Below are 13,182 nucleotides of genomic sequence, written 5' to 3' on the forward strand. Positions count from 1 at the left end.
GCTGCGGTGCGGGATGGGACGGTGCTTCGTGTACCTCACGAGCGGTGTCCACAGGCAATGGTGCAGGCAGCGGCGCTGGTGTTAGCAGGAGCGAAGTTGTTGGGAGTGCAGGCCCACAGGTCGCGGTGCGAGCAGCAGCTCGGTGAAGTCATCCGATGACGGCGTCGGGGAGACCAGGGTCGCGGTGCGAAGCGGGCACTGTGACTCCTTGTGGCGTCAGCAGGTCACAGTACAGTCCAGCTGAATTGTTGGCGTCGTTGCGGTGGGTCTTCCTCTTGAACAGCACAAAACAAGCATTTCCCAGTGCTGCAGGTCGAGGAAACTGAAGTCTTTGGTGTCCCTGAGACTTCCAACAGGAGGCAAGCTCTACTCCAAGCCCTTGGAGAATTTTCTCAAGCAGGACACACATCGAAGTTCACCCTTTGCACTCTTTTCAGGCAGAAGCAGCAACTGCAGGCCAGTCCGGCAAAGCAACACAGCAAAGGGACGGTACTCCTCCTTCAGCTCTTCTCCCGGGCAGAGGTTCCTCTTGATTCCAGAAAGATTCTAGAATCTCCAGACTCACCCTAAAATAGTACACAGAAATAGCAGCTCCTTACAGGATTTGCTAGGACATAGTTATCAGATGAAAATGAGGGACACCTTCTTAAGCAGACAACAGAGTTTTTTATAAAATGTGCTAAATGTAAGGCCTGTAGAAATAGTGTTAGTTGCAAAACATACACGTTACCTACAGGGAAGGTAGTGAAGATAAAAAAATTCTTAAATTGTAACTCGGATTTTGCGGTTTATGTCATCCTTTGCCCTTGTGGCTTACGATATGTGGGAAGAGAAATTTTTCCCCTAAAAAAACGGACATTAGAACACTGGCGTGTCATCAAGAATAATGATGCAACGTATGCAGTGGCCCAGCACTGTAATTTGGTGCATGAAGGAAAGTCTGAGGGAGTGTCATTTTTTGGTATAGATAGGGTGTTACCATCCCTAAGGGGGGGGCGATAGGGAGCGTAGCCATAGGAGGATGGAATCTGAATATATCATTCGATTAAACAGTAGACACCTGTGGGGTTTCAACCACGATGATGAACTTTTTGTGCACACTGGATAAAAGTTGATATCCTTTTTGATATGGTAATGTTTGGTGATTATAGCGTTTGAGCCGTTAGGGATGTTAGTATATTTGTGTCTTGCTTTTAATATTCCCAGAATTGATAAGGGAATTGACCTATGATGTAAGATTTATATATTTCCATAAATGCTAAGATTTGAAAAAGAGGTTTTGAAAAAAGAAAAAAAGGAAAATCGAAAAGAGGGGACCCATCAATAGGAGGCCACCAAGGGGTGGGTTGATGTTACCATGGAGTTTTTTTAGATTTAGACTGAGATAAATCTAATGTATTGTTCTGGTGAAAGTTTTAAGAATAATGTATAAGACAGTTCAGGTCCCTTTCCTCTGACTTTTTGATTTCGATTTCTGGGAGGTATTGAGGATCTCTTTTATGTCTATCATGGTGGATGATATATCTTTCTTTTATGTTTATTAAGGTCAATGGTATATATATATTTTTTTTTCATGGGAGGAGTAGCTTTTGTAATGATCTGGGCCAAAGAAGAAGACCGCAGAGGTCGAAACGGGTCGCTTTTTGCAAGCTGATATATTGTTTCTTTGAAAGAATGACATGAGCCTTAAGTAAACATTGAAGCTTCTTAGAGTGCCATTCGTTAAATTGTGTCTTTTGTGTATGTGTGTGTGTATGTATGTATGTATGTGTGTATGTATGTGTGTGTGTGTGTGTGTGTGTGTGTGTGTGTGTGTGTGTGTGTGTATATATATATTATATATTTAAAAAAAGAGTTATATATGTAAACATAAACTCAAGGGGTTTGGGACGCAATGGAGGAGTCGGTGTGGGGGAAGTGGAGCAACAGAGGTGTTTGTGGCTGTGCCAAGGAGGCCAAAAAAGTAATCATTAAGAAAGGAAAAACAAGGAGAGGTGTGGGGAACAACTGGCGAGATGGGATTTGGGGGAGGATGAAGGTGGAACAAGGAGCAGATACATGGGGATCAGGCACTTGGGGAGTGTAAGGCAGCACATAAGAGAGCTCGAAAAATACATGCACGGACATGGAGTGCTGAAAGAAAAAAGTGCTTCCCTACAAGTCAACCAATCAAAAAGATGGTAAGTAGGCTTTTCTCTAGGGGAGGACAAGCAGAAGGCGGCGGCAACCCATCGAATATGAAGCAAGCAAGAGTGACAATAAAGAAAACCAATGATAAGCAATGGGACGGCTCTAACCTCACTTTAAGTTTTTGGTATGGTCAATAAAAAGCGTTTCACAAACAAGACCGCTAAAAACTGTCCGATAGGGGACACCTAGAAGAGAAGAAGAATTTGGTGCAAAGGGATATTTTCTTCTAGTAGTACTCAGTCTTACATAAAGGAGGCTGCATTGTCAGTGGTAGTTGTTTATAGTGGAGGTGGTGTGTGATAAAGGTTAAAGCGAACTTATAGGGTAAGTAAAGTTAAGTAAAGTCAAGTAAGGGCAAGATATCAGCCGAAATACGGTACAAGTGGATTTTTTGTTAAAGGAAAAATTTATTTCAGAAGCATCCCTTGGACAAGTGAATATATTATAAAAATTCACAACCCTATTTTCTATTTTCAAACGAGGTTAAAAGTAGAATCTTATTTTCCAAGGTACAAGACTAATATGCCTTTATGGTCTGTTACATAAACATTTAAAAGAAGGTACTTGTTATTAGGACAAGGAGAATTCAGCTCTTCATCTGCTTATTCCCAAAGGTTGAGTGAAATAATTTCAATACAGAAATATGACAGTTCCTGGCCAATAGTAAAATAGGAGAAACTAGCAGTTACCTGTCTTTGGTCTGATGGTAGTTATAGCATCAAGATAGTTTTTCATGTCTTTGTGTTTGAAGTTCAGCGCCACCTCAAAGGCGGTCTTCTCTAGGACATTAACGTGGTCAGGATCTGCACCTCTGTCCACCAACTGTTGAGCCACACTCACTTTCCCACTGAGAGCCGCCAGCATCAGAGGAGTCCATCCTGTTGTCTTTGCTGTGAAATTGGAATCTGCTCCCCACTCCAGCAGAAGGCGCACCACAGCCTCATGTCCATGTTGGGCAGCAGCCATTAGTGCGGTTATATCTGGAAGCTCCTCCATGCTGCTGATGTGGTTCACCATGTTCACATCAAAGTGGTCATAGTTGTCCACAAAAGCACCACTCTCTAGCAACAGCTTAACCACTGTAGTGTGTCCACCTCTGGCAGCTACTGTAAGCACACTGGCTCCAAGTCTGTTCTGTGCATTGACATCAGCACCATTTTCCAAAAGGATATGAGATACGTCCAAGTGACCAAACCTCGAGGAAAGGAGAAAAACAAAAACAGATCACCACCTGCTTCACTTCTAAGCAGCAGTTTCTAGCTACGTAACACAGAAATGTGAGCTCTTTAACTAAGCGGATGATCAATGCGAACTCTCTCTTTATTCATGAACTACACTCACTCACTTCTACATTTACAAAACATCGCTATGTTTGACTGACAAAATGTTGTTTGTATAGGTTTTCATATTGGACTACAAATTATAGTGCAACTTCCTTCTCCAAACGTAGCCCTCTAATAAGACAAAGAAAAAAGACTCAAGAACGGTCCAAGGCAAAGAGGACACGTTCTTTGTACTTTTCTGAAACAGATATCAGAAGCTAGAACCCAAATACTTGCTAACTCCGACCTCTATGACAGTGAGATGTGCACACTTCAGAAAGGTTTTGTTTCAATGTTCAGAGGAATTGATTCTTGGCTATCAACATATGATTTCGTAATCAACCCATGTTCTGTGACAGTAAGAAACTTTCCTCTTTTATAAGCACTTGACTTGCTTTTAATGGGCAAAAACTACTTTTTAGAACAAAGCCTAAATAATTGTTAGAAACAGAGTAAAAAAAAAAAACAGGAGTACTTTCATAATAGTAGCAGTTTCGCCCATTCACAGTCCTCTTCAAATTCCTCTGTCCTTGTGTTTCAATCTGAGGATCCCATTTGCACCTTGACTACGATTCACTTAGGAGTGGACTTGGCGGGATAATGCACTGCTGGCCAAATTACCCAACTACGAAATGCTTAACAGGCCTATTTTAATTGCAATCAGCACAGAGGTACCATTATGCATGTGTCATAAAAGATATAGGAAAATGATATACAAATATTAAAACACTATCGGCAGACCAGCAGGATAACAGAAGCTAAAGTAAAAGTAATCACCACAAATTGCTTCATGACTCAAGTACTTTGAACACTATATCACGTTTTTTTTTTTTTTTTTTTTTGGGCACTGGGCTTACCAGTGTTAAATCAACAGAACTTTTAGAAGGAGTCTTTTTTTAAATGTTACCGCATCAGTTCTTTCATTAGCAGATAATTAAATCAAAGTGCATAAACTTTTCTTTATCCAGGACGCATAAAACGCATAACTGTATGTTGTATTTATATAGCGCTAACTACCCCTGGACAACACGTTGAATAAAGGCTAACAGTAAACATAAGGCATTATAAATAGCAAAAATCTTTTTTGCACATTTGGATACCCAAAACATTTTAGATTATCAATAAAGGCTGCAGTCGACTTCTGCAAGATACAAAAGACAGCCTAAATTAGATTTCAAAATACTAGGCCATTCCTCACTAAATTGAGCCTCCATAAACTAATTTTCTTTAAAGCGTTTCTATGTCACACTAGATTTTCCTACTCCTGTCGAAGATCATACATTGCTGGCATTTTTCCAAACACGCAGCTCATGAATTTGAGATGCTGACTACAATTTTACCCTACAACAGAGCTACAACTGATTTAGTATTAGAACACTGTGCTGGGTATATTAATTCTGACTCATCAAAAGACCTTCCAATGTCATGTGTATCAAGAATACACATATCAAGGTCTCTTGGGGTGTTTTGCCTAAACCCAAAAAATACACCTATAAGTACTGACCTCGAACCTATTTAGACAAGTGTTGTGCAGTTCACCATATACACGATCAGTTTATTGTGTAATTCTTAATACAGTCTGGCTTTACATATATTAAACTAAAAAAAGAAGAGGGCCCCAAATGAGGGGTACGGAGCTGGGGAACAACACAATACCAAGACACAAAGTAACCTCCTACCCCCATTAGAATTTAAAAATGCTTGGTCTACAATCGTCTATATTAATGCATAAAGCATTAAATACAGATGCCAAAATATATCTCAAAGGACAACTTTTATTTATTCCTACACTAATTTGAATAATTATATATTTTTGTTAATTATATCTGTACTTTGCACTAACCCATCAATAGCGTGTCACACTCATATACATTAAACTTCCCCAAGCTCACGCCCTTGACCTTTGACCACAAACACATTTTTTTCTTTAAAAAAACATCAACCAACTATTACTCATTTATTCTGCACTCATATCATTTTGCCTAGCAAATCCAAAAGTTAATATATTCTTAGCAATTTAATATTTATAATTTCCCTTCCTTGATAATATACATAACTATGCTTCATTACATTGACATATTAACATCCTATAAGTTAAGTTGTAATGGATTCCGTGCTGAGTTCTACCAGACCTTTCCATTGGTGCTTACACAACATTTATTAGAGGTGTACTTTGACAGGCACGGGAGAGGGGCTTGCTTCCAGAGTCTATGAGAGCGGGTTGCATTACAATGTTGCTGAAACCCGGTGGAGACCTGTCGGATCCCTTGATATACAGGCCACCTAAGATGCTTAATACAGACACTAAGATTGTTTGTAAAGTGATCGCCCTCCAGCTGCGCCCAGTCTTTACTCAACTGATACATGCAGACCAACGCGGATTAATGCCTGGTAGCAGTATCTTTATGAATCTGCGATGATTGATGCATGTGCTACTCAAGGTGGAGGATCGCGACGAAGAACTGGTGGTGGTGTCGATAGACACAGTTAAAGCCTTTGTTGCAGTTAAGTGCAATTTCACTACAGGTCAGGAGGCTATCATTATGCACTATCCTTTTAATGCTAATCCATGCAGCAGCACTTTAAAGAATATTTTACATTATAAACGTTACAATCCAGGACTAGACACTTCCATCGCACAGTCTCTTCTCAGAACCCTCTCCTCTTTTAAATGCTGCTCTTCATTCAGATAAGTAGCACTTCTATTTACTCTAAAGATATAATTCTTTGACATATACATATCATTTTATACAAGTGTGTTGGATATAACTAGTGGTTAAAATTGGCTTCCAATTTATGTAAACATGTAGTTGAGTAATGTTTCTTAGGATTTTAGACCCTATATTGGTAATACATACATTTTGCAGTTAGGATGTTAAAGAAGGCTTGTTATGAAGCGTAGTGAGAGCAGGCGCTGTGAATAATGGGGCCTACTATTTTCAAACTTGTTTATGATTTTGGCGGTTACCAAACTGTGACTCCGGTCAGGAGTGTGGTCAGGCCATTTTCAGCACGACGATTGTGTGTTGTGGAGGCACTCTTACCACGTGCCAGTAGTGTGGGGCTATGGGCAAATAACTGACCTCAGAGCACCAGGGGCACAGTGCGTCTGCCTCACACAAGACAAAGACCACATTGTAAAGGCAGCTGCTCAGGAGTCGGTTTGTTCTATGCTAGCTGCGGAGCCTCAGATTTGAGGAAAGTAGTGAGAAGCAGCGAGAGGCTGTGTTCCCGCATAATTAAGAAGCCATCTTGGATACGGCTGAGCCCAATGTTGAAAGCAGTGTGAACGCTGCTACATTCACATTGATTCTGTCAACTGAGAGTTACTGTTTCGATAGTTGTGGTGAAAGGAAGGTAGAAAGGTATTTCAGGTCAGGAGCTGTAGCCTAAAAAAAAAAAAAAAAAAAAAATAAGAGAGAGAGTAATTTAGGTACATCTTTATACTACTTGACCATTTCAACAGATAAAAATGAATAGTTTGGCTTCATTATGTCAGGAAAAAAAGGGAAAGGATGTACCCGAAATCCCTGAGAATCTGATAATGGTGAAAAAAGGGTTCAAAAGAAAAAAACAAACACATATTGAGCAAGGACTTAAACCCCCTAAGAGAGTAGTAGGTCTGAGCACCTTACAGAAAAGAAGTGTCCTTAGCGGCACGCAAACAAAAAAGAAAGGTGTCGTGCAGCACACAGGAGAGGGGTGTCCAAAGCAGCACACAAGATTTTGATGCTCAGGAGAAGTTTTTAGAGACCGATTATTTGAAAAGAGATGATGAGTTTATCAATGAATATGACTTAGACATCAAGCAGAAGGGCGATGATTTCTTTGGAGAAGACGTAGTTCCCTCCACATCAAAGGACTCTATTAGAAATTCCTTAGGGGAGGAAATGTTTGCACCCCATTGCTTACAGCACCCTAGGAGTGCAGAGTACTGGCCTTTGGAGCATGTGGGCAATTTTATTAACAAAAGGATAAGAAATCCTCTTGAGAAAGAGGTGAGAAATGTACTGAAGGCAAAGTGTTCAAGACAAATTACCAATGATGAAGTCTGTCTCACCCCGAATTTGGACCCTGAAATGATCACAGTTATTTTTAAAATGGGCATGGATCCCAGAACAGGACTAGAAAGGTCTTTAAGCAGTGCCAGGATTGTCTCCTGGACGTGATTGGTCCATGAGCCCATATAATTGATATGTTCAAGAAGGCAGACATTAAAAGCCTTCCTTTGGACTTGGACCTCTTAAGAGGTTGGAGCCAAAGAGCACTTGTCCTTTTGGGTAACGCTAATGTGGGCTTTAGCGCGAAAAAGAGGTGTTAATGAAAATGAACCCTAAATTACTTGATGAAGCGGCTAAGAAGGCAAGTGAAAATCTAAAAGGATTATTGTTTGGAGAGGACATGGTCGTCAGCCTGGGAAAAAAGTTGCCACTTTCACTGCCCTAGACAAGGCTTTTTGGCAGGGTCGGCAGAAGGGGAGTATCTGCCAGGCGGGGTTCCCAAAGCTCCCACTATTACATTTATAGACGGTCTCACTATTACATTTATAGACAAAGAGGATATTAAAGAGGATACCAAACTGGAACAAGAACATCCTCCTATCCTCAAAAGGGTCGCATTCAGGGAGGAAGAGGAAATAAGTCCCATGGTCAGGGCCCGTCTGGTTTCCAGGGTGAGTAGAGTGATTTCTCCTTTCCAAGTAAGAGTAGGTGGTGGATTGAAGTATTTCACTAAAATGTGGGAGACGATAACAGGACCCAATGGTGTTGGAAACTGTTCAGGGTTTCAAAATAGAGTTTTCAGGAATGCCCTTTCAAAACGCTCCACCAGGGGAATTGGTGCTGAGTACAGACCAACAGAATGGGGTAGAAGAAATAGAGAGTATGGTAGAGAAGGGAGCAACAATAGAGGTGAACAAGAAGAACAAAGTGTTTGTGAGTCCTCTGTTCCAGGTAGAGAAAAAAGACAAAGGATAAAACTTCATTAAATTGAACAAGTTTCTAGAATACAAACACTTCAAGATGGAGGATATTCATTTTCTGGGAGACATGTTATTGAGGAATGATTGGTTTGTAAAGATGAACCTACAAGACACTTACTTTACAAAGGACAATCAGACACAACTTCAATTCATTTGGAAAGATCAACTGTATTAGTTTTGGTGCCTTTTGTTTGGTCGTTCCTCACTGCCTTAGTTATTTTACCAAGGTAATGAGGGCAGTGGTAGCTTACCTGAGAAGGTGAGGGTGTGGGGGGGAATTCAGATGATCATTTATCTAGACGATATTTAATTATGTCTCAATATCTAAAAAAAAAAAAACTTTATGTAGGAGTTGGAGACGGTAAGGAAGTTGCTGGAAAGCCTAAGTTTTATTGTGAACAAGACGTTTATTCCAACATGCACTATGGACTTTTTGGGTTTCCAAATAGAATAAGTAAATGTGGTTTAAATTCCTCCAGTGCGGCAGGTGAACAAAATAAGGAAGGAAGTTTGTTATGTTCTGAAACAAGAGTTGTTGACATTAAAATACAGGTCTGTTATCCTCCTCAATTCAGGCAGTTTTCTAGGTCCTAAGCACTATAAACATTGCAAAGTGTAAAGAGCCTTACAAACAGGCTTGTGAGAGGGAGACAAGATAGTCCTAGATCAAGAAGTGAGGCTAGAACTAGGGTGGAGAATTTAGATGCATGGAATGGGTGATCAATATTTGGTTGTACACCAGAATTTGTACTGGAATCGGGTGCAAGTCTATCAGGTTGGGGTGCACAGGAGACTGCTGGATGTGGTCAAACATGGAAAGAGTTCAACACAAACTGTTTAGCGTTGAGAGACTAATTTTATGCTCCCATGTGTTCCAGGAACTTTTTGCAAGGGAGAACAGTTTTTCTACAAATAGGTAATGTTTCCGCATTGGCATATATACACTTGTTTAGGGGCAAAAGGTTGCAGATTCTGGCGAAATTGGCAAAAGATTATTTAACATCCTAACCACAAAATTAAACTGAGAGCAGAATATTTGCCTGGGAAGGAAAATGTAACTGAGGATTGGAATTCAAGGTTTGTGAAGGATTTCACTGATTGGAAGTTGAATCAGGAATACTTCAAGAGGATAGACTGACTTTGCGGCCCTCTAGAAATAGATCTCTTTGCAAACAGATTGACCTTTCAAGTAAAGGATTATTACAGTTGGATGCCGGATCAGGGTGCTTTAGCAGTGAATGCTTTACTACAGCACTGGAATTAAGTAAACGGTTATGCGTTTCTATCCTTTGCTATGATTCAGAGGGTTATACAGAAAGGGAAGAGAGAGAAATGTCTTCTAGTGTTGGTAATTCTATTTTGGGTGTCGCAGGCATGGTTTCCAATGATTTTTGGAGCTTGCATGCATGAAACCTTTTTATCTCCCTGTGGAAGAGGGTATGTGGAAAGACTCAGATGACGAGGAACAGCCATTAGGTCTGCTAATACAGTTCCAACCCACATTCAGTGTAAAATCAATCTTCAGTCAAACACCTTCCTCAAGGCACAATTTAGGTATTTATCGTTTAAGAATGTGCAAAGGGGAACCTTGAAGCAGGCAGGGAACCACCTGTATCGTTCAATAGTAGGGGCTTAGGCAATTATGGTGAGCCTCCAAAGAAGAAAAGCCTCCACAAATTTACCTCAAAGTACTTGATAGTTATAAATCAATAGAGCCCAAAGGAGCTGAAAGAAGTTGAATTGCATGAACCTTGTCCAGCACCTTTCATATCAGGTTGCATGCCCTGTGTCAGACGAAGGTTAACAACCCAGAGGATAATTCTCACTGTTCTCCTGTGCGTAGTTCATACAGCAGCATCCCCAAGGTGACAAAAAAAAAAGTGCACTGCCACAGTACTGGAGACCTAGCAGACTGAATTCTGATGGTGTAGGCATTTACTTTTTGTCTTCTTTACACAACTTAAATACAGAGGTTGGTGAGACTGCTCCATGTAACAGGTAAAATTTTGCATATTCCACCTCGCTCACTTTGACGCTTCAGTGTCAAAGCCTCTATCTGGACAAAACTGATCAACTCTGAATCGATAATTATACTCAAATAATCATTTGTAATACCCAATTAATCATTAGTTTACCTGTTCAGTACTCTCCCCCTGCAATGTTTCATGAGTACTTATTACTTGATTTCCCAAGGATCATGATTTTATGTTTTAATCAAATTTACTACGAGAGCGAGTTTTATAGTACTCTAGCACAACTAACAAATAGGAGTGTAGTGTATCACGATGAGTCAACATGCTGGCTTAAGCAAACTAGCTCACACGCCACCAAATTTTGAAGGAAATCAAATGACTAAATTGAATTGGTAGGAAGATCAGAAATATAGAGAACATACGGGGCATGTAACCTGATATGAAACGTGCTGGACAAGGTTCATGCAACTGGCTTAGCCCCCAAAAGAAGCACTGCCCGACTCCTTTTATAATGTTTACTTTGTTCGACAGAATGTCACATTGACTCACCTGTGTTCTCAGTTGCGTTGGGTAAGTCTGGTCTCAAATAACTCCCATTGTATTCAATATTATATTATATTTTTCTCTGTTTTCATATCAATTTGTAAAATGCCAAACTGTCATCGATATAGCAGCACAACAACCAGTACTCCCATAGTTAGTAACACGGCAAGGGCAAATATACTGCCACTCTAAAAGAGATCATGGTAAAATATTGTTTACCTTCTTCCCGTCGGTTAAACTTGACGAAGACACATGGCAAATAACCCATTCAAATTCTAGAAGAACAATCGGGCAATAGTTTCACGGGTCATCCTGATGCATTTGTTAAGAACTGTGATTAATGTGCTTATTTCCATGCCATAAGTCCCAAATTACACCATAATGCAGGGTCGACGGCAAAAATTATTTCAGTACAGCAAAATTAACGTCGTTTGGGTCTGGGACGCTTGATGACTTTACTAATGATTGAAATTACAGTTTGCAAAAAAGAGATTAAGTTCACTCAATTCGAATTTTGAGACGCAATTTGGCAATGAAATATTGCATGCATTAAACTGGAAATAAAGGCTGACCAGACAGGCTTAAATCACGTGTTTAAATGCGAAGACCCCAGTTGCACCTTGACCAAGAACATACGAGATATAAAATTGTAGCCATTGGATTAATCAGTGCAGATTTTGGCACAACCTAAAAAGAAAACTCAGGTTCACCGCGGCTTAGTAAGTGTAATGGTCAGAAATAACAAAACGGCAAAGACGCTGGCTTGTGAAAGGAAAGTCTCTCTCCTGCATACGAAGAACTGGAATTGAGATGTTACATTTATTCATGTTACATGAGATATAAATCCTTCACACATCCCTCTGGAAACTTCATTCCCTAAAAACACATCTACTTGGGCAGTTATAATGCGCCAACCTTACAACACAGTTAACCGTGAAATTTACTGCATGTGTGGAAAGTTCACGGCAAAAGAGACTTCGGTTTTCGATAACAACATTCTACTATCTGCGAAATGTTATTGCATTAAGTCTCAGGCACGTCAAGCTGCCCAACGTCAGACACCATTAACCCCTCAACACCTGAGCTTTTAGTTGCACCCTTGTATTTGCAATGTTGCCGACTCTAATACTCGTACAAACTTAAGCGTGCGATTTGCAATAAAGTCGGACATGTCTAACTCCTTTAACGCTCAAATCCTAACAATACAAGTGAGGACTCTGGTCCACGGAAAAACAATGAGGGGAGAAGATAAAGCGCATCCCAGTGCTGCTTCCCAGACGACGGGCAAGTATGTGCCATCCACCAACCCCACGGACAGTACCTGGCCGCCTGCATCAGCGGGCTCCAGCCGCAGTGGTTCCTGCTCTCCACGGCCGCCCCCTTCCGCAGGAGAAAGCGCACCAGGGGCTCCCAGCCCCCGGCCGCCGCCAGCTGCAGCGCCGTGTTGCCGTCCTCGTCGGAGCAATCCACCGGCGGCAGCGGGAGGGAGCCCGACGAGCCCTCCGACTGGAGCTCCCGGGGAAGACGCCCTCCGCACTGGGACGAGCCGCTGCCGCCGCCGCTTCCCTCGGGCTCTAGCAGCCGCCGGGCGCCCTCGCAGTCCCCGTCCTCGCAGGCGCGCAGCAGCTGCTGGCAGCGGGCCGGGAGGCTGCGCTCCATGGCGGCGCCGGTGAGGACTCGCAGCCGCTCCGGCCCCGTTACTCGGAGGTGGTTGGCATTGGGCAGCTTGTGCTTGCTCCCGGCTCTCCTCGGGCTGGGGCCAGGGGTCGCCGGCGGATCCGGTACGCATGCGCTGGGGGCGGCTCTGAAGTCTGCCTGAATATTTCGGGCCTGGACCCGAAGTCTTGGATAGAAGCTAGGGGCAGTTCCGTCTGAGGTTTGCACGGTTCTCGAAGGATGAAAGTAAAGAAACTTGTTGCTGAGTTTAGAAAGTTTGCTCTGCCCTTCAATGACTATTTTATTAACAAAAAGTGCGTTCAAACTTTGTAGTGCTACTTGCGGAAGTATTCAGGCTTGGCACCTGGTCGGTTTTATATCGCACGGTCGGTATTTTAATGCCCCTGCCGGTACAAGAATGAGATAAATCAGACAAACTGGTATTTCCCCCCCTAATCAGTACTCAACTTTAAACAGAAAATGTTAGAAGAAAACACTTTAAAAAGTGTTCTTCAGT

General features: G+C 41.7%; 1 protein-coding gene across 2 annotated transcripts in view; it reads right to left on the reverse strand.

Moving 5' to 3' along the window:
- Positions 1–12,894, reverse strand: part of ANKS6 (ankyrin repeat and sterile alpha motif domain containing 6) — a 389,890-nt gene extending 376,996 nt beyond the window's left edge. The window contains exons 1-2 of one of the 2 annotated variants that reach the window (XM_069219478.1): positions 12,331–12,894; positions 2,880–3,385 (exon numbers count right to left, since the gene is read on the reverse strand). In XM_069219478.1, the coding sequence (XP_069075579.1) occupies positions 2,880–3,385; positions 12,331–12,668 (844 nt within the window). In that variant the 5' untranslated portion in view covers positions 12,669–12,894. The remainder of the gene's footprint in view (positions 1–2,879; positions 3,386–12,330) is intronic. The other variant, XM_069219477.1, reaches the window with a different exon arrangement.
- Between the last annotated feature and the right edge of the window lie 288 nt (positions 12,895–13,182).

This window comes from Pleurodeles waltl, chromosome 2_2 (genome assembly GCF_031143425.1).
Source record: "Pleurodeles waltl isolate 20211129_DDA chromosome 2_2, aPleWal1.hap1.20221129, whole genome shotgun sequence".
NCBI classification, from domain to species: Eukaryota; Metazoa; Chordata; class Amphibia; order Caudata; family Salamandridae; genus Pleurodeles; species Pleurodeles waltl.